Raw genomic sequence first — 17,156 nt, 5'->3', positions numbered from 1 at the left:
GGCAGCAGGCTCCTGTTTTATTGTCTTGGCAGAGAAACTGTCTAGTAATTCCGGGAAGGATTGAAGCCTAGGAGAGCTGACACCCCACGAGAGTTCCGTACCAGGTGAACCGGGTGCTCTGCAACCTGCCTCCTCTCCCTCCTGGACACAGTCTGGCTCTATTTCCCAGCATCCTTTGCTCAATGGCATGTGACCAGGCTTATCCCATCCTCCCATAATCCTCCATCTTTGCCCATCTGCGGGTGGTGGAAGAGTTCAAACTGTAGAAGGGCATGGCTGCTATGGTTTGGAAATATCCTCAGAGGTTATGGGCTTGGTCTCCAGTCTCTGGCACTGTGAAGGCAGTAGAACCCCTGAGAGGTGCTGGGGTGCTGTCTCCTTGAAGGGTAAATTGGGATCTCAGCCTCTTTCCTTAGCTCTCTCTGGGTCTCTGCTTCCTGGCCACTATAAAGAGCACAGTCCTCCTCCACCAGTGCCTATGCCATCATGTATTGTGACACCAGAGAGGCCCAAAGGGACAAAGCCCAGAAACTATAGACTGAAACTCCTGAAGCTGAGCCAAGACGAACCTTTTCCTTTATTAAGTGGGGTTTCTCAGGTATTTTATCATAACAACAGAAAGTTGACTACTACAGCAGCCATGAGAAGGAAGGAGTCTAGGTCCCCAAATGACCACATGGAATGTAGACCAGGAATGCTGGATTTGACTCAATGAGGGAAGGAGATAATTCTGTTGGGTTGAGCCCCTGAGACTTGGAGTTGTTTGTTGAAGGAGGAAGATTTTATTGATCAATTCTTTCCTTCTTCCCCAGCACCCACTCTTGAAGGGGAAAGTTTAGGTTGAGCTGGTGAATGAATATGCTACTACTTTAAGCTCAGACCCATGGCCTCTCCACATCCTCCTCATAGCTGGACCTGGGTTGGGCCCGGTTGGTGGGAAGCTCTGGGGCCAACAGCTGGACCTCCCTGTGGCACTTATGAAGCTGCCCTCAAGACTTTGTGTCCTTCGCAGAGTGATCTTGGGCAATTTATATTCTTCCCCGGTCAGGGAGAAAAGGGGCTGTGGTGCCCCCTACCTCATCTCACAGGGACCACAAATGCCAAGGAACCATAGCAGACACTGTTTGAGAGGATTTATTTTCCAGAAGGCCTGAGGGGCAAGAGCAAGACAGGAGGGGACATAACACTTGGAGCCCCCAGGACACTTGAAGGCTCCATTCGTGGGCAGTAGGCAGGTGAGGGACACAGGCCTGGAAGACCCAGAGCTGCGTGGCTGGGGCAAGGTGCACTTTGGACCCAAGCCCTTCAGTAACCATGAGGTGACTGTTCTCATCTTCATTAGTCACATGAGGCTCTGAGCACTAACATGGGTCACTGCTCAGGGTTTTACAGTGCCAACCGCCCCACTGAATGGCAGCAGGCTCCCTCAGAAAGGAGCGAACATTGTCAGTTTATTCCTTTTATCTGAGATACTCCCAAACCCCAGTTCTTAGCCCGGCCCCAAACATCCAAGAGCAAGTTTCCCCAGGCTCCTTCACATACATAGCAGCCCCACTATAACCTGCTTCCTCCAGAGGCCTCAAAAGTGCCATCTTGTCCCCTCCCACAGGGTTCCTCAAGTTCTCCCATTCATCCACTTAACCTCTTAACTATTACCCTCTTTTTACACATAAATAAAACTGCAGCTTATAATACCGAGCCATGATCACCACCGACACCGTGGCACGAACTCAACAGAATAATCAGCTGTTAAGGAAGGAGGCAGGGGAAGTGGACTGGGGTGAATTCTGAAGAGATCAGCCCTGACTGCTGGAGACTGAAAGACCAATAAGTTCTGAGAGAAGAAAAAAATCAAACTTGACCAATGCATAGTTAAAATGGGGAAGACAGGTGAATCCGAGCAAATCAGGAATCCACAATTGACCCAATTCATCCTTTCTAGTGCCATGGATCTCTGTATTGAGAAGTAAGTGCCTGTTTTGGGGTGGAGGACACATCATTTTATTGATCCAGTCTGCAGCCCTTGCAGAGCTCTCTGATTCTGAGCCAGGCCCTGGGCTCTGTGCTCTATGCTGGAGGCCAGGAGATAAGAATAACAAGATGGGGACCTGCGTCCAAGCAGTGGTGCTGGAGGGTGGGCCTCTAAGTCCTGAAAATTCTGAGCAGACAGTAGTCAAACCTAATAGGAGCAGGCAAAGGGCCAGGGAAGTCTAAAAATTGTCTTGATTAGTTGGGCTGAGCAAACCCTGGGAGTGTGGGAGACCTGGCCATGTGCAGGTAGCAGGAACAGCCCTGGAAAGATCCCAAAGTGGAAGCGAGCAGTGTTGGTTTGGGGAAGAGGAAACTGGAGCTCAATACACAGGAAGGGAAGGGGTTGAAGCTGGGCACGAGGACAGCACCCAGATCAAAGGGTCGGGGCCAGCAGCAGGGTCTGATCTCTTCGAGAGCAGTGGGAGCAAAGAGGTGGCTGATCAAGACAGGGACCCTGGCTGTACTGAGGCTGGAGGGGCCTGAAGGGAGGCCCAGCAGAGGGCGAGAGCTGCAGGGATGGAGATGAGAGGGCACAGAGGGAGTTACAGGCACAGGCTTCTGTGAGCAGCAGCTGCAAAGGTGGAGAGGTAGGGCTTGGCGAGCCTTGCTGGAGAATCCAAAGGCAGTGGTCATCATGGTGCCTCCTCATGGGCTCAGCTTCTGGAGAATCTTCTTTACCCAGGGCAGTTTGGGGTTAGCACAGATCTCCCGGTCTTTGACGGTTTGCAGGCTGGAGGGAGGAGATGCAGGAAGACATGTGCCAGCATTAGCATGCAGCAAGGATGTGAGCTTTGCATTTATGAGTCACTTACTACAGGCAGGGCTTCAGCATTTATGAGTCACCTCCTGTATGTTGGAATACCTGCTTCGTAGTGTGCAGAATGCATAAGGTACAGAATGAATAAGTCACCTAATGTATGCAGGGCTAAGCAGTTTAGCCACCTGTTGTATGTAGGAGCATCTGCTATGTAGAATATTTCAACATTTAGAAGCCACTGCTGTATGCAGACCCATTTCTCAGGTGGAACAAGAGGCTAGGAGTAGCAAGGATCCTCCAGGACCTCGTGGACCTCTAGGATCATTAAGTCCTCAGTTCCAGCCTTGAGTGCTAGGCCAGGCCGTGGTTTAGATTCTCCAAGAGTTTTATATGACTGTCATTGTCTTAGGGAAAAGAATACTGAGTAGTGGCCAAAACCATGGAGCTTGGGGCCATCTATTGGGATACAAATGCTAGCTCTATAATTTCACTTAATTTATTTATTGTCTTTTTCGTTTTTATCAGTACCAGGGATCGAACTCACAACTGCCTGCTTGCAAGTCAGGTGCTTATGCTGCTGAGCTAAATCCCCAGCCCCAATTTCACTTAATTTATCTGAGCCTCAGTTTCCACATGAGACTCAAAGTGGCCTGATGATAAGTGACAGAGCTAGCATGAAATGCTAGGATGATAATCATAGTTCACCTCATAAGACATTGAAGAAGCTTTGATGAGTTAATGCACACAAAAGTCTCAAAAAAGTATATGCTGTTAAGTGCTACAGTGTACAGTAGGTATTAGAAAATTCTGCCAGGAACTGGCCTGAACTTTTGATGTGGATTCTCTTAATCTTCATGTTCAGCTCATGTTAGTCCCTGTTATTCACCCCATTGTACAGCTAAGGAAACTGAGGCCCACAGAGGTAAAGCAGCTTGCCTGAGTAGCAGGCCTGATGAGATCTGAGCACCATGCTGGAAACCTAGACTGTCCTGGGCAGGAATGTCCTCTCCTCCAAGCCCCTGCATGGGGGCAGAGATGGACTCTAGCTCAGGACCAGACAGCAAGCTGCAGTTTAGGCTCCAGCGTCCACCTCACACCCAGAAACAGCAGGGAAGGCCTGGGGCACCTGAGTTGCTATAGACCAGCATGGTTTGAGGGCTGCCTGTGATCCGACCCATGTCCACACCCTGGGATGCCCTTCCTGCCTCTGCCTCTCCAGAGCCTGACAGTGGGGCCCACAGCTCTGGGCTCCCCTTGTTCCCTGGGTGCCCCTAACACACAGACAATCAATAAACAGAAAGAGCAAGGAAAGCAGCACTGGTGGCCTCCACCTGCGGGCAGCCTGTCCTGGTCACTGCAGTTACTGGGCAAAGCACCATCCCCCTGAACTTCTGTTCCCCGCTCTGTCAAGCCACATTCTCTCTAGAGTGCCTTCCGGCTCGGAATGCAAAGGTCACATGTATGCTTCGAGGAAGCACCTACTGTGTGCCAGTAGTGAGCTCTCCACCTCCTACTTGCTGTTCTGATGCCCCGTGGTGCTGGGGGGGGGGGATTAATCCCTCTGTGCTGTCCGCATGTGGCAAAAAGCAGACCAGGTGACACCTATCGCACAGGGCTCCTTCTGGGATAAAGCAGCTCGTATTTCTAAAGGACTGATCATAACCACTAGCACTTAGCAAACACTCTATTATGTTTTTGATGCAAATGCACTTCCTCAAATAATCCCCAGGACCCTGGAGAGGACTCAGATGCCTCTGGTGGCAGCGGTAGCAGGCAGGCTGCCTACACCACCCCCGAGCCTGTAGCCAATAGCCTGGAACTATGTACTGCCCACACTACCATGCCCATGCTGGGCGGCGCCCTGTACACTCAGCTCTGCGGCCTCAGAGTCTGGCCTGCTGCCGGGCACGTGGTGGGCATCCAGTCATATTTGTCCAGTGATCCAGCCCATTGTCTCTGTTCTTGGCACACTCAAGTGTGGGGGAGCCACGTCTTCCAACCAAGCCTCCAAGCAGATGTCCAGCTCTGTCCCATTCTGCAGCTCTGGTGCCACCCCGGACCACACCCATTAAGGCCTGATGGCCAGCCCACTACTCACACGACGCCAGCCCTGCGGCAGGAGTCTGAGGTCCAGTAGAAGTCCTTCACCACGCGCGGCGGCAGCGGGTAGCGGACAAAGTCCCGGCAGCAGATGCTGTCCTCTACGTTGGCCCCGTAGGGACCTGGGGGAGAGGAGCAGAGGGTCACCCTTGGCTACCACCCTTTCCAGGGTCTTCCAGCCTCCAGGGAAGAGCTGCCCCCACTGGAAGGATACCTACCAGATGACTCTGGGCTAGTAAAAATCCCTAACAATGAGGCCTCTACAAAGCCACGAAGACTGCAATGTCTGTGCCCTAGGAGGGTGTGCCGCAGGTGGTAGATTCAAAATAGCCATCAACAATACACTTCTTGGTGGGCATGATGGCACAAGCCTATAATACCGCAACTGGGAGGCTGAGGCAGGAGGATCTCTATGAGTTGGAGGCCAATCTGGGCCCTATAGTGAATTCAAGGCCATCAAGACCATATCTCAAAAACACAAGAAAACAAACTCCGATAAGCTTCTAGGTGAGTCTCTGCCTCTGAGCCAATCGTGAAACCTCAAGTGTTGCTGTTATTTAGGCCTCAGACCCAGGCTCACAAACTCCATGTGCTTTCTTTTTGTGTGTGATACTGGAGGACACTGAACTACTGTACATCCTCAGTCCTTTTTAAATTTTATGTGGAGGCAGAGTTTCCCTAAATCATTAAATTGCCCAGGCTGACCTTGAATTATGGTCCTCCTGCCTCGGTGTCCAGAGTAGATGGGATTACAGGAATGCGCGCTCTGCTGTCCCCAGCCAAGTTCTTCCAATATAACACTTGGGAAGTTTGTTAAGCTCACATCTGCTCTCGCCTGCTTCACTGTGTACTGGTGAGGTCATGGTTCAGAAATGGGGCAGCACTTGCTTAAGATCACACAGCAAGCCTGGGCAGAGCCAGGACGAAGTGTCAGGTGGGGACTGTCACACTACCTGGACTCTAGTCCTGCTCTGTCCTGAGTTGCTGGGCCACCGTGACCACATCATGTAACATCTCCAAGGCCCAGTTTCCTGCTCTGACCAAGCTGCTAAAAGCATCAGTGGCTGGGAGCGTTCACATTTTCTGAAAGTCACGGAAGTGCTCAGAAAGCCAATACCTGTGCGCAGCGCCTGTCTGGCTGCTGGCTCTCACTCCAGTGCTCAATCCCAGACACAGCCTGGAGCAGACAGCGCAGTGCGGTGAAGAGGATCTAGCACCCCAGGTAAGGACAGGAGCGGAGCAAGCTGGGGTGGTGGCAGGGCAGGACCAGCTTTCCCAGGGAAGGTCTTCCATGTAGCTCTGCCTTACCGCACTTGGGCCTGACCCTGGGCGCTCTGCGTCCCCACCTCTCCAGGGCCTGCCCACCCCAACTCCCAACCTCCAGGAGGCAGATCCTGAGGCTAAGCCTTTGAGACTACCTCCTTAACAGATGCATAAACTGAGGCCTAAAAAGCACTGTCACTACCCAGTGCCGCGAGAGCCAATGGTGGATTAGGACCTAGTGCTCTTTCTAGGAGAGGAGGAAGGAGGAAGCCACCGTGGTCCCCAGCCTCACCTGCATCAGTTGCCTGAAGCATCACTGAGAGGAGGATGAGGACAGCCAGGAGCGGAGTCTGCAGGCTGGCCATGTCTTGCTGTGAGTGTCTCAGTCCAGGTGTCAAATGGTCAGAGGGCAGGCAGGCCTGGTATTTAAACGCTCCTTCCACCCACAGGCTCAGACATCTTAGTCATGGTGGAAGCCAGAGTCTCTGACATTCATGTCGTGAAAGGAGAAGTCCCCGATCCCTTCAAATAGAGAAATCCTCTTCAAGGAACCACTCTAAGGGGACCTCCATCCTAGCCTAACTCTGGGTCTCCAGAGACTTGCAAAATCCCCCTCGAGCTGGGCCTCCCAGAGGCCGTGCCCCTAGGGGCTGACTGAGCTGTGGGCTTCCCCAGGTGAGGGGGAGATGGGGGTGGCCTGGCCTGTGTGCCTGGGGGTTGGCTGTGAACCAGGTGTGAACAGGGAAGATCGCCCACCTCCGATCAAGAGCATCTTGGTATCTTGAAGACCACCACCGCCGCCGCCACCACCACTCGCCCAACTATTGCAGGTCCCACCGACTCTGCTGTCCCTTGATCCTGGCCTTGTTCTTCTTCCCCACTGTCCCTCTACCTCAGGGCTGGGCCTCTCTTGAGTCCCTCCCTCCACCATGGCAGCCTGAGTGAGTGGTCCACACTAGGGGCTTCACCCCCCACCTCCAGCCCAAAGCCCCACTGTGGTTCCCATTTACCTGAGAGCTGAGCCGGGCTCCTGGCTGTGGCCTGCAAGGCCTCCTTTCCCGACACCCCTAAACACACACAATCTCCATCTCTGATCACACCACAACAGTCACAGTTCCTCAAAGAGGTCTGTGGCCTGGCGCTGGCCATGAATTCTATTTTCCACTTCTCTACCACTTAAACTCCTACTCATGTGTCAAGAGCCATTTGAAATGTCACCTCTTAGGTAAGCCCGCCCCCTCAGGACTGCACACTTCCCAAGTGTCCTGGACATGGCCTTGAACAGACCACAGTCATGCTTCCTCTTTCTTAGGCCTCTCAGCTGTGGTATTCCAAGCTCTTGGAAAATGAGTGTCTCCTTTTACTCTTGTTGGCATTCCTACATGCCTTCCAAGAATCAGGTAGGTCATGGAAGTTCAGAACACAAATAACAAATGAGGAAACTGAGGCTCGGAGCCGAAAGAGACTTGTCCAAGGTCACACAACCACATGGTGCCTGAGCCAGACCTGGAACTGAAACTCAGGATTCCCTTGTTAAAGAGACCCAAGCATTCATTATTCATTTGTTCAACAAATTTATTGCGCCCTGTGGTAGACTAATGGTCCCCTAGAAATGTCCACATCCTAACCCCCAAAACCTGAAAATACAGTACCTTCCCTGGAGAAAAGGTCTTTGCAGGTGTGATCTGACAATAGGGAAAGGTCCCGTTGCAGAGAGGATTCAGAGGAAACAGAGGAGAGGCCCGAGTAATCAGGGCTACAAGCCCAGGCATGCAGGAGGTCTCAGGGGGCTGGGAGGCGACAAGGATGCAGTTTCCCGTAGGGCCTCCAGAAGGAGCCTGGCCCCGACACCTGCATTCCCCAAGGCTGCTTTCAGACGTGGGCCTCCTGAGCTACGCCATGAGAAACATGGGCTGCTTCAAGCCACTGCATTTTTGTAGTTTTTCACAGAAACAGGAGGAGACTGAGACAAGAATCGAGCGTGCGCCAAGTGTGCTGCCAAGAGCTGGGGGTGCAGCCTTGCACAGGCCAGCAAAGGTCCCTGCCTTTCTGGCACCCGCCTTCGAGACAGGTGCCAGGCAATGGCCAAGCCAAGGACCGTGGGCTGTGATGAGCTACAGAGAAAGCAAGACCGAGAAGCACAAGCAGACAGAGGGGAAGCAGCTCTGGTGGGCTGGGCAGGAAAGACCTTGTGAGTGGTGACATTCAGGCTGAAACCGCAATATAGGAAGGAGGCTCCAGGCATGGGGAGGCAACTGCCCTGGGTGCGGGGTAGGGGCTGAGAGGGCAGCAGACCTGGGCAGCCAGACTGGCGAGGCTGGCAGACAGCATCCCTCACGTGGCCCAAGAACCCCACAGAGGACCTCTTGTACCCAGGGCCAGCCACAAAGGACAAACCGATTCTACTGCTGAGCTCCATAGAGCAGCCAAATCCACACAGGCAGAAAGGGGCTGGGTTGTCGGGGGCTGCAGCGGAGCAGCAGAGTCTCAGTTTTGCAAGCTGCCAAGTTCTGGAGATGGATGGTGGTGACAGCTGCATGACAGCATCAGTGTACACAATGCCACCGCATTGTGCATTTAGAAACAGCTGAGGTGGTAAATGTATGTCTGTATATGTTACCAATAAAAATAGTGTCCCCCTAGACAGGCGTGGTGGTGAATGCCTGGCATTGCAGCATGCAGCAGGCTGAGGCCTGAGAATTGCAAGTTCAAGTCCAGCCTGGACTATGGAGGGAAATTTCATCTCGAAAAATATATATATTTTTTTTTAAAAGGCACCCCCACATCAATTCAAGGCTCTAGTACTAATTTACAATTTCAAAACACACAGGAACTGCAAGATAAATGAGCCCATGGGAAACAATCAGACAAGCCTGAAAATGGGACCTTTAGATCTTCCGCTGAGACAACTTCCTGAAGTCATTAAAAAGTTAATACTTAAAAAAAAAAAAGAAAACAAATAACATGGCTAGGACATTGAAGACTAAGAGAGACTTGAGAGACTTAACCAAATGCAGCATGTGGACTCTGATAAAATTGTAAGGTTTTTTTCCTTTTTTCTTTTTTGAGACAGGGTCACACTATGCAGCCCAGGCTGGCCTCAAATTCACAGTGATCCTCTTTCCCTGGGTACTGGAATTACAAGCCTGTGCCACCACATCCAGCCTAAATCCCAGTTTTGAAAAACACCTGTAAAAGATCTTTAAAGGACAATTGGGAAATTTGTGCAGAGGTTTGATATTTAGGTTTTATTATTGATTTTCTTATGTGCATTAGAGACTTCTTTTTTCTTTTAGTACTAGGAATTGAACTTAGTGTGTTTGCACTGAGCTATGTCCCTAGCTTTAAAACAATTAAGATAGGGTCTTAAAAATTTGCCCAGGTTGTCCTTGAACTTGTGATCCTCCTGCCTCAGCCTCCCAGAGCTCTGGGGTTATTAGGCATGTGCCACCACACTCGGTTAGACTTTAAAGCTCTGAAGGAAGATGGTCTTCTTCTTAAGAGATGCACACTGAAGAATTTTGAGGTTAATGTCATTTTGACCTTAATTTCAAAGAAAAATGTATGTATACAGGGTACAGTACATGTGTGTGTAGATGTAGATATATGTGTATATTTATGTGTGTGTATATCCATACATTTGGCAATGCGTGTATAGTATGGTGTATACATACACCATGTGACTGTCATGCATATGTGTAATACATGTCTATGTGAATGTGTGTTCTACAGAGAAAAGGAGACACAAAAATAAAAATGGCAAAGGGAGGATTAAAATTGTTGCTCAGTGGTAGATGTCCTGGTGATCACTGACTTACTCTAAGAACGTGCTTGGACATTTAAAATCTGTCACGAGGAAGACTTAGACCAACAGAAAAATATTTTTTAAATGTGGAAGTCGTCCCGTGAGCAGAGAGCTGTCACAGGATTTTGAGCGGCTGACAGAATTGGCTGGTGGTTCTTCCACCGAACCTGGGGCTTTCTTACAGGGCTCTTTGGGGCCAAGGCCACTCCTTAGACGGGCCCTGGGGGTCCCCCCTGGAGAGCACCTGGGTCCCCAGGGCCTTGGCAAACCCCAGACCCCACCTGCTGGCTCATCCTCCGAAGCAGTGCCCGTCCCCATCCTGTGTCCTGGGCTTGAGGGATGGAGACTGGTGGCCTCCACTCTGCAGTGGCCCTGGCCTCCCTGGAGCTCTGAGAGGAGCAGACTTGGTGTGTAACGGGCTCTGGTCCCTGGAGGCAGCACAGAGCATCAGCTGTCAAAGGAAGGAAGATCGCTCCTGGGCTGTAGGCAGGAGCCACTTGGGTGCTGACGACAGGTCTGTTTGCTTCCTCTTCTCATGCTTAACTCTCTGCAGGGCATGGACACCTGCCAGGAATAATCTTCTTCTCCCTGTCTTCCTTCTTCCTCTATTTTAAATTAGCTTTTGCTTGTTAAAACCTGCCAAACTTGACACAGTGGTGCATGCGACCAGCCCCAGCTACTGAAGAGTCTAAAGCAGGGAAATCACTTGAGCGTGAGTGTTCAGAGCTAGCCTGGTCAAAATAATGTCAAAAATAAATAGACAAAGGAGCATAAAGGTGGAAGCATTCTAGTGTCCATGGACAAAGGAAATATAGAGTATAATGTGATAGAATATTGGTCAGCCCTAAAAAAGGAAGGAAAATCTGATACAGGAATGAAACTTGAGGGCATGATGCTAAACAGAACAAGCCAGTCATGAAAAGACAATTACAGTGTGATTCCCACTTAGCAGACATCCTTAGAATAGTCAGATTCATAGAGACAGAAAGGAGAATGGTGATGCTGGGGGCTGGAGAGAGGAGGACTGGGGAGCTAGTACTGAATGGTAACAGGGTTTCAGTATGAGAGATGCAAAATCCTGGAAATAGATGGTGGTGATGGTTGCAAAACAACACAGATATACTTCTTACCAATCAAGTGCACACGTGAAATATTTAAAACAGAGGCTGGAGATGTAGTTAGTCCCAGAGCACTTGCTTACCACATACAGTGCTCTGAGTTTGATCCCAGCACCATTAAAAATGGTTAAAATTTTATGCTATGAATGTTTTACCACATTAAAAAATGCATAATGACATCCATGGAGTCCACCAAAAAAGGTACACACACTTCAGAAAAAGAAAAACAATAAATATCTGGAGGCTAATGGCCACCACTTTGAGCACATCTTGTAATTCTAGAGGCCAAAGGTAACTTGTATGAATCTCGTGATGTCTCAGTAAATTTAGTATTAAAATATTCATGAGTTTTTCTTTTCCTGAAGTATGCACACATTTTTTGGGTAGACTCTGTACAGTGGTGCCTCAGTTCATGAATTTAGTTCATTCCACAATTCTGATTGTGAACCGAATTAGTCACAAGACAAATCAATTTTTCCAGTAAGGTTGATTGTAAATAAGGTGAATCCATTCTGAACCACATGTGTTTTTTAACCCCCAAAATATGAAACAAATCCAGTGCAGTGCAGTGAGGAGAGAGGGAACACTCACCTTGCTTGTGTGGAGGCCGGACAGTGGGTGGGGTGGAGGCTGTGAGGCCCCTCAGAAGGACATCAGGGAGATCACTATCAGGGCTGTTGTTTCTTCTTTGTCTCAGCTGCAGGGTCATTTTTAATGAATGATCTGTCTGATGTCCCTCATTTTTCCTTGCTGCATAACCCTCCAGAGATGAGAGACCATGTCGGGCGCAGGTGCTCAACACACCCCGCCCGGGACGATAAGACCACGTCAGCTTCCGCAATGTGCTACGTCCCTCTCTAAATTAGCCAACCCGTGCACACCTCATGCTCACTCCGTATTCGCCCCGTGCCGACTCTGTGGCAACCCCTGATTGGCCACAGCTGGATATATTAGCCAGAGCTTGCATCCCATTCCCGCCCTGCTTCCTCGTGGCAGCCTGTGATTGGTCACGGCCAAATATATAAACCAGAGCCCGGGTAAATAAAGCAGAGTTAACTGTCACCCACAAGAGCGTCTCCTGTCTCATTGGGGGGCTGCGCCGGTCAAGACCACATTATTGTTCGTAAGATCTGACATTCTGCTTGCTACAGTCATGTTGAGGTGGCACTTCTCAAAGAAATCCTGGCACTGGTTCCACCTTTCCAGAATGGGTTTTGTCACCATGCTGCTAACCTCCTCCCTGTCCTCCTCTTCCTCGATGGGCTGCTCCTCAACAACAAGAGTTCTGCTTCTTGCACTGCTCACTAGATTTCAGCAAGTTCTTTTGTCAGCTCCTCCTTATGCTCTTCAAGCTTCTCTACCTCTGCACCATCCATGTCCACACCCGTATTTTGCCCACGGACACCATGTCCTTCCTCACTGCCTGTGCACTGGACCCTTAAAAATCACATTCAATTTACATTCTAGCCACAGTTTCCTCCAGGTTGAGATTAAGGTTCGTATGTGACATCTTTGCAGGCTTTGTCAGTCAGATTGATGCAGCACAGGACGTTGAAATGTTTCTTCCAACACTCTTGCAGGGTCAAAGACATTAAAACAGCTTGTGGGGAACTTAGGACTCTGGGAAGCCAAACACGCACCTCGCCTCCCTGGTAAGTGGTGGCAGTGTGGCAGACTGCAGCCCTTCCAGGGGAAGAACCCCAGAAGCAGCTCCTGAGATCCGCGCCATGTTGGAACTTAGGATGCTGGGAAACCAAACAACCAGCCTGCCTCCCTGCTAAGCAATAGTGAACCTACTGGTGCACGGCCTAGAGTCAAACATCCCACTTCCCCTACCCCTCTTCTCCTGCCCCCCCCACTACCCCCCGTTAGCAAATGGGAACCAGAAATCTGAGCATCTCCTGGAAGGTTGACCATAGCAAATAAGGGGAACTTCCTTCTACCATCTCTTTGAAGGCAAATATTTTTATTACTGTTTTGCTCTATTCTGATTAATGGTACTGCTCTATTCAATATTCTGTTTTGATAAGTTCTATAATATTCGTATTTCATCTCATTTTGACATATGTGATTGAAAGAACAACTATTACTTTATAATACAACAAAATATACTGTGATACCTATTACTGTTATCCCGGTAACCTGCTGTGAAGTTCTGTACCAGTTTCACTGTACAATCTTAGTTGGCTTTATTCTGTCTTGTTCTGTTGTATTTTACCACATTCAAAGTAAAATTAAAAAAAAAAAAAAACAGCTTGTGAAGAGCACCTTTGTGTACAGCTTCTTGAGGTTGCAGACCACTTGCTGGTCCCTGGGCTGCAGAAGAGATGTCCTGCTGGGGGGAGGAACTTGACCTTTATGAAGCCACACTCAGTGTCCCTTTCACCCACCAAGGCTGGAGGCTGTGCCAGGACACTGCCCTTCAGAAAGCACCTTTTGGGCAGTTGGTTGTCAGAAAGATACTTGTTACTGGTGGGTAAAACCCCTTGTGCAGCCCCTCCATGAACAACTAACTGCCTTGTGACCCAGGCTTTTGCATTGGCTCTCCACGTGCCAGGCAGCCTGGCCATGTTCACGTCCTGCTCCTTGAATGCTTGAGGGCTCTGGGGCTGGTACATCAGTAGCAGCTAAATCTTCAAATCGGCATTTGTGTTTGCACACAGCAAAAAAGTCAATCTGTTCTTTATGTGCACTGGCAGTGCCTTTTCCTGCTGTGTAGCATAGGTTCTGCTCAGCATCTTCTTCCAGAAGAGCCCCGTTTCGTCACAGTTGAACATTTGCTAGGTGACATAGCCTTCCGCTAACTCTTTCTTACAGGTTTCTGCAGTGGCCTTGTCAGAACTGGAAGCCTTACCATGCCTTTCACACTGTGGATGCCACTTGTCTTGCAGAATTCATCAAGCCAACTTCAACGGGCTTTAAATTCATCATTCGCTGCATGGGCAGAAGGATTTTCTTGCAGTAAATCACAGCAATTTGCTGACTTTTTCACGGATCACAGGTTCACTAATGGTATCACTCACCAGCTGTTTCTCATTCAACCACATTAACAAAAGGTTTTCCACCTTTTCCACACAGGATCCCACAGCCTATGCGGGGTGGTGAGCCCAGTCCTGCCAGTGGCGTCAAAGATCTCGATCTTCTTGACAGCCATGCTGTGGGATCCTGGTTTTGTGATGCTGGAAACACAAGACCCTCAGGAACACAGTGGCTGCTGGGTGGTCGAAAGCAAAATTTTGCCAAATAACTTCTCTTTGTGAACTGAACTGTTTACAGACAGAAGCATTCACAAACCAAGGTATTACTGTAAACGAGAAGTTCCACAAATGCGTACAGTAAGACCTTGGATTGCAGGCAACTTGTTCTTCAATTCTTTCATAAGATGGGCAAACTTTCCTAATAACTTTTCATCTGGTAACTGAGCAATGTCTTGCAATATGAGTATTACATGACTCAAAACATCACATGATTGCAACTGAGCCAATGATTCTTCTCTCTCGCTTGCTGTGGGACTGGGTGATGGCTCCCAACGGCAAGAGGTTATAGAGGAAATCTCGTCTGCAGGGGAGGAGGAGAGAAAAAAGACAGAGGAATTCTTCACTTCAAATGAGATTAAGGAGACGTGAAAATGTGGGAAACAGTGCAAAGTTTTGTAGACAAGGACAGCTTGAATAAGGCTGTAACTGTGCAACGGATGAAGCTGTTGAAGGACAACTCAATGTCACATTTCAGCGAAATCCGCAAAAGGAGGCAAAAGCAAACATTATTGGATAAGTTCCTTGTTACAGTTGTACAAAAAGGGAAAGATTCTTTTGAGCCAATAGATAGCAGTGATTCCCTTAGTGATACTGAAAGGCGTCCTCCACTTTTTCTCTCTCACCTCTCTCTCCTCTCCTCACACCAGCCATGAAGGCTTTCAGAGGTCAGTGTAAGTTAATCTGTTTACTTTTCTTTGTATTTTTATTGTTTATTAATTTGCATTGTATTAGGGTATTTTAATCATTTCATATGAAAATTTTGGGTGGTAGAATGAATCATCTAAGTTTACATTATTTCTTATGGGGAAATTAGTTTTGTGATACAAGCATTTTGGGTTGCAAGCATGTTTCTGGAACAAATTATGCTCACAAACCAAGATTTTACTCCAGTTTATTTCTGGAAAGATACAGAAGAAATTTAATAGCGTTAGTGTCCCTGAGGAGAGATGCTCAGGGCCATGGGAAGGGCAAGTGCTCAGAGACGGGGGTGACTAACTGTCTGCCAAATACTCTTTGGTATAATTGAGCGTTTTTACCCTCCATGAGTGACTGTCCTATGCAAAAAGATAATATGCAATCAAAGGGTAGACTGACAAGCAACTCTCCTCTGAAAACAACCTCCTCATTTTATTTTTCTTCCTTAGAGGTGGGATGATTTCTTATTTGCCTGTCAGCAATCAGCTACTCATATGCAAGTACATATAAAAAGGTAGAATTCAAAAAAATGAGAAGAAATCAAGGAAAGAAAGGAAGGAAGGGAGAAAGGCAGGGAGGGAAAAGGGGAGAAAATGTTGAAAGGAAGGAAAGACGGAAGGAGGAGAGAGAGAGGGGAGAAGGAAGTGCAGCACACAACAAATACACAACACTGTTCCATGCCTCGCGCTTTCACCTGAGGCCACCTTGGAAGCCATTGCCCACCTGTCCCTTGGGATGGCACATTCACTAGTGGATGAAGGTTTGTGCCGTGTGGCTGGACCGTAATGCAGATGGCCAGTCCCATAGTGGCAATTCCTCGGGGAGGTTTTCGGTCTTTTTCATTTACATAAAAATGTCCAAATAATGTTCCTTGAATCTACTTGCAAGGGGGAACGCGTATGGCAGATAAATTCCTAGAAGTCGAGTGGATGGGCTTTTGCTTCCACTGACAGAAAGCCCCCAAGCTGCACAGCTGCCTCTCGCTTCCTTTTTTGGCAGAGCAGGGGATGCCCCAGGCTAGAGCTCCCCCAGGCACCAGGGCCACTGCAGGTCCCGAGAACTGCACTGCAGAACCCCATTCTGCAGTTTCTTGGGGGCCTCTTGCCATCCCTCGCCCTGGCTGGGTGGACATTAGCACCCCGGTCTCCCAGGATCTGGGGAAGAGGCAGAACACATTTCTGGAATGGCCAGAGCAGTGGACAGAAGTCCGGGCACTGGGAGCCCAGGCGTTGGGCATGTGTCTGTGAGGAGGCCAGGGCTTTGATTGTGCATCCACACCATGCATGGGCCAAACGGGACACTGCAAAGCCAGTGAACAGTGCTGGGATGGATAGAGAGGGATGGGGAGGAAGAGATAAAGGCCGGTGGGGGATACCTGGCTGCAAAAACAACCACTGCCATAGTCTCCTCCTCACTGTCAACTGCATTACAGTGGGGATTCAGAATGTCCTCCAAATGTCCCTGTGTTGAGCCAGGCATGGTACTGCAGGCATACAATGCCAACACTCGGCAGGCTGAGGTAGGAAGTTTGCCATGAGTACAAAACCACCCTGAACCACATAGCAAGACCCTGTCTCAAAAAAAGTCCAGTTGCTAAATGCTTTGTCACTGGTCTGTGATGCTATAGGAATTGGCTGGTGCTTTAAGAGCAGGTCCTAGTAGGAGGTGTTAGGCCATTGGAGGCATGGCCTTCAGAGAAGATTGTGAGAAGCCAACCTCTTCTTCTTCTGCTTTTCCCACTGACCATTAGGTGAGCAGATTGTTCCATCGTGTGCTCCCACCATGATGAACTGCATCTTCCCAGGCCCAGACCAATTATGCCAACTGGTCATAGACTGAAACTTCCAAAACTGTGAGCTAAACCCAAGCTTTTCTCTTTTTTCTCCAAAGAATGGTTACTTAGAAATAGAATAATATTGAAAAACTTTCCTCTTTATAAATAGTCTCAGATGTTTTGTTACAGTAACAGAAAGCTGACTAACACAAATGGTACTCAGTCCAGACATACTGTATCCTCTATTTTCCATTCACTATCTCCTTATCTCCCTGTGGCAACACTTTGAAAAGCTGCTGTTATTATGCGCATTTCTCAGAAAAAGAAACTGAGGTTTAGAGACAGCCTACGGTCA

At 49.0% G+C, this 17,156-nt stretch overlaps 1 protein-coding gene across 2 annotated transcripts; it reads right to left on the bottom strand.

Annotated features, from left to right (window-relative positions):
- Positions 1–1,118: 1,118 nt before the first annotated feature.
- On the bottom strand, positions 1,119–8,063 carry Ccl22 (C-C motif chemokine ligand 22). Of its 2 annotated transcripts, none has more exons than XM_023566011.2 (4): positions 7,804–8,063; positions 6,444–6,673; positions 4,887–5,010; positions 1,119–2,761 (listed from the first exon to the last, which is right to left on the bottom strand). In XM_023566011.2, exons 2-4 carry the CDS (start codon positions 6,514–6,516, stop codon positions 2,677–2,679), a joined length of 282 nt encoding a protein of 93 aa, XP_023421779.1. In that variant the 5' UTR covers positions 6,517–6,673; positions 7,804–8,063; the 3' UTR covers positions 1,119–2,676. The 2 variants fall into 2 exon arrangements, with proteins under 2 accessions (XP_023421779.1, XP_003472015.1); XM_003471967.4 differs by lacking the exon at positions 7,804–8,063 and adding an exon at positions 7,162–7,297.
- Positions 8,064–17,156: the final 9,093 nt, after the last annotated feature.

This window comes from Cavia porcellus, unplaced genomic scaffold, assembly GCF_034190915.1.
Source record: "Cavia porcellus strain 051 isolate PalLab524CR breed Dunkin Hartley unplaced genomic scaffold, mCavPor4.1 scaffold_4, whole genome shotgun sequence".
Classification (NCBI taxonomy): Eukaryota; Metazoa; Chordata; class Mammalia; order Rodentia; family Caviidae; genus Cavia; species Cavia porcellus.
Note: the sequence above shows the minus strand (reverse complement) of the source record. Positions and strands in the feature narration are given on the sequence as shown.

Coding starts and splice junctions, on each gene's coding strand:
- Ccl22 (XM_023566011.2), bottom strand. CDS start 6,516: ATGGCCAGCCTGCAGACTCCGCTCCTGGCTGTCCTCATCCTCCTCTCA. Junction 5,011..6,443: donor GCTTCAGGCAACTGATGCAG/GTGAGGCTGGGG, acceptor CCTCTCCCCCAG/GTCCCTACGGGGCCAACGTA. Junction 2,762..4,886: donor TGCCGCAGGGCTGGCGTCGT/GTGAGTAGTGGG, acceptor TCCTCCCTCCAG/CCTGCAAACCGTCAAAGACC.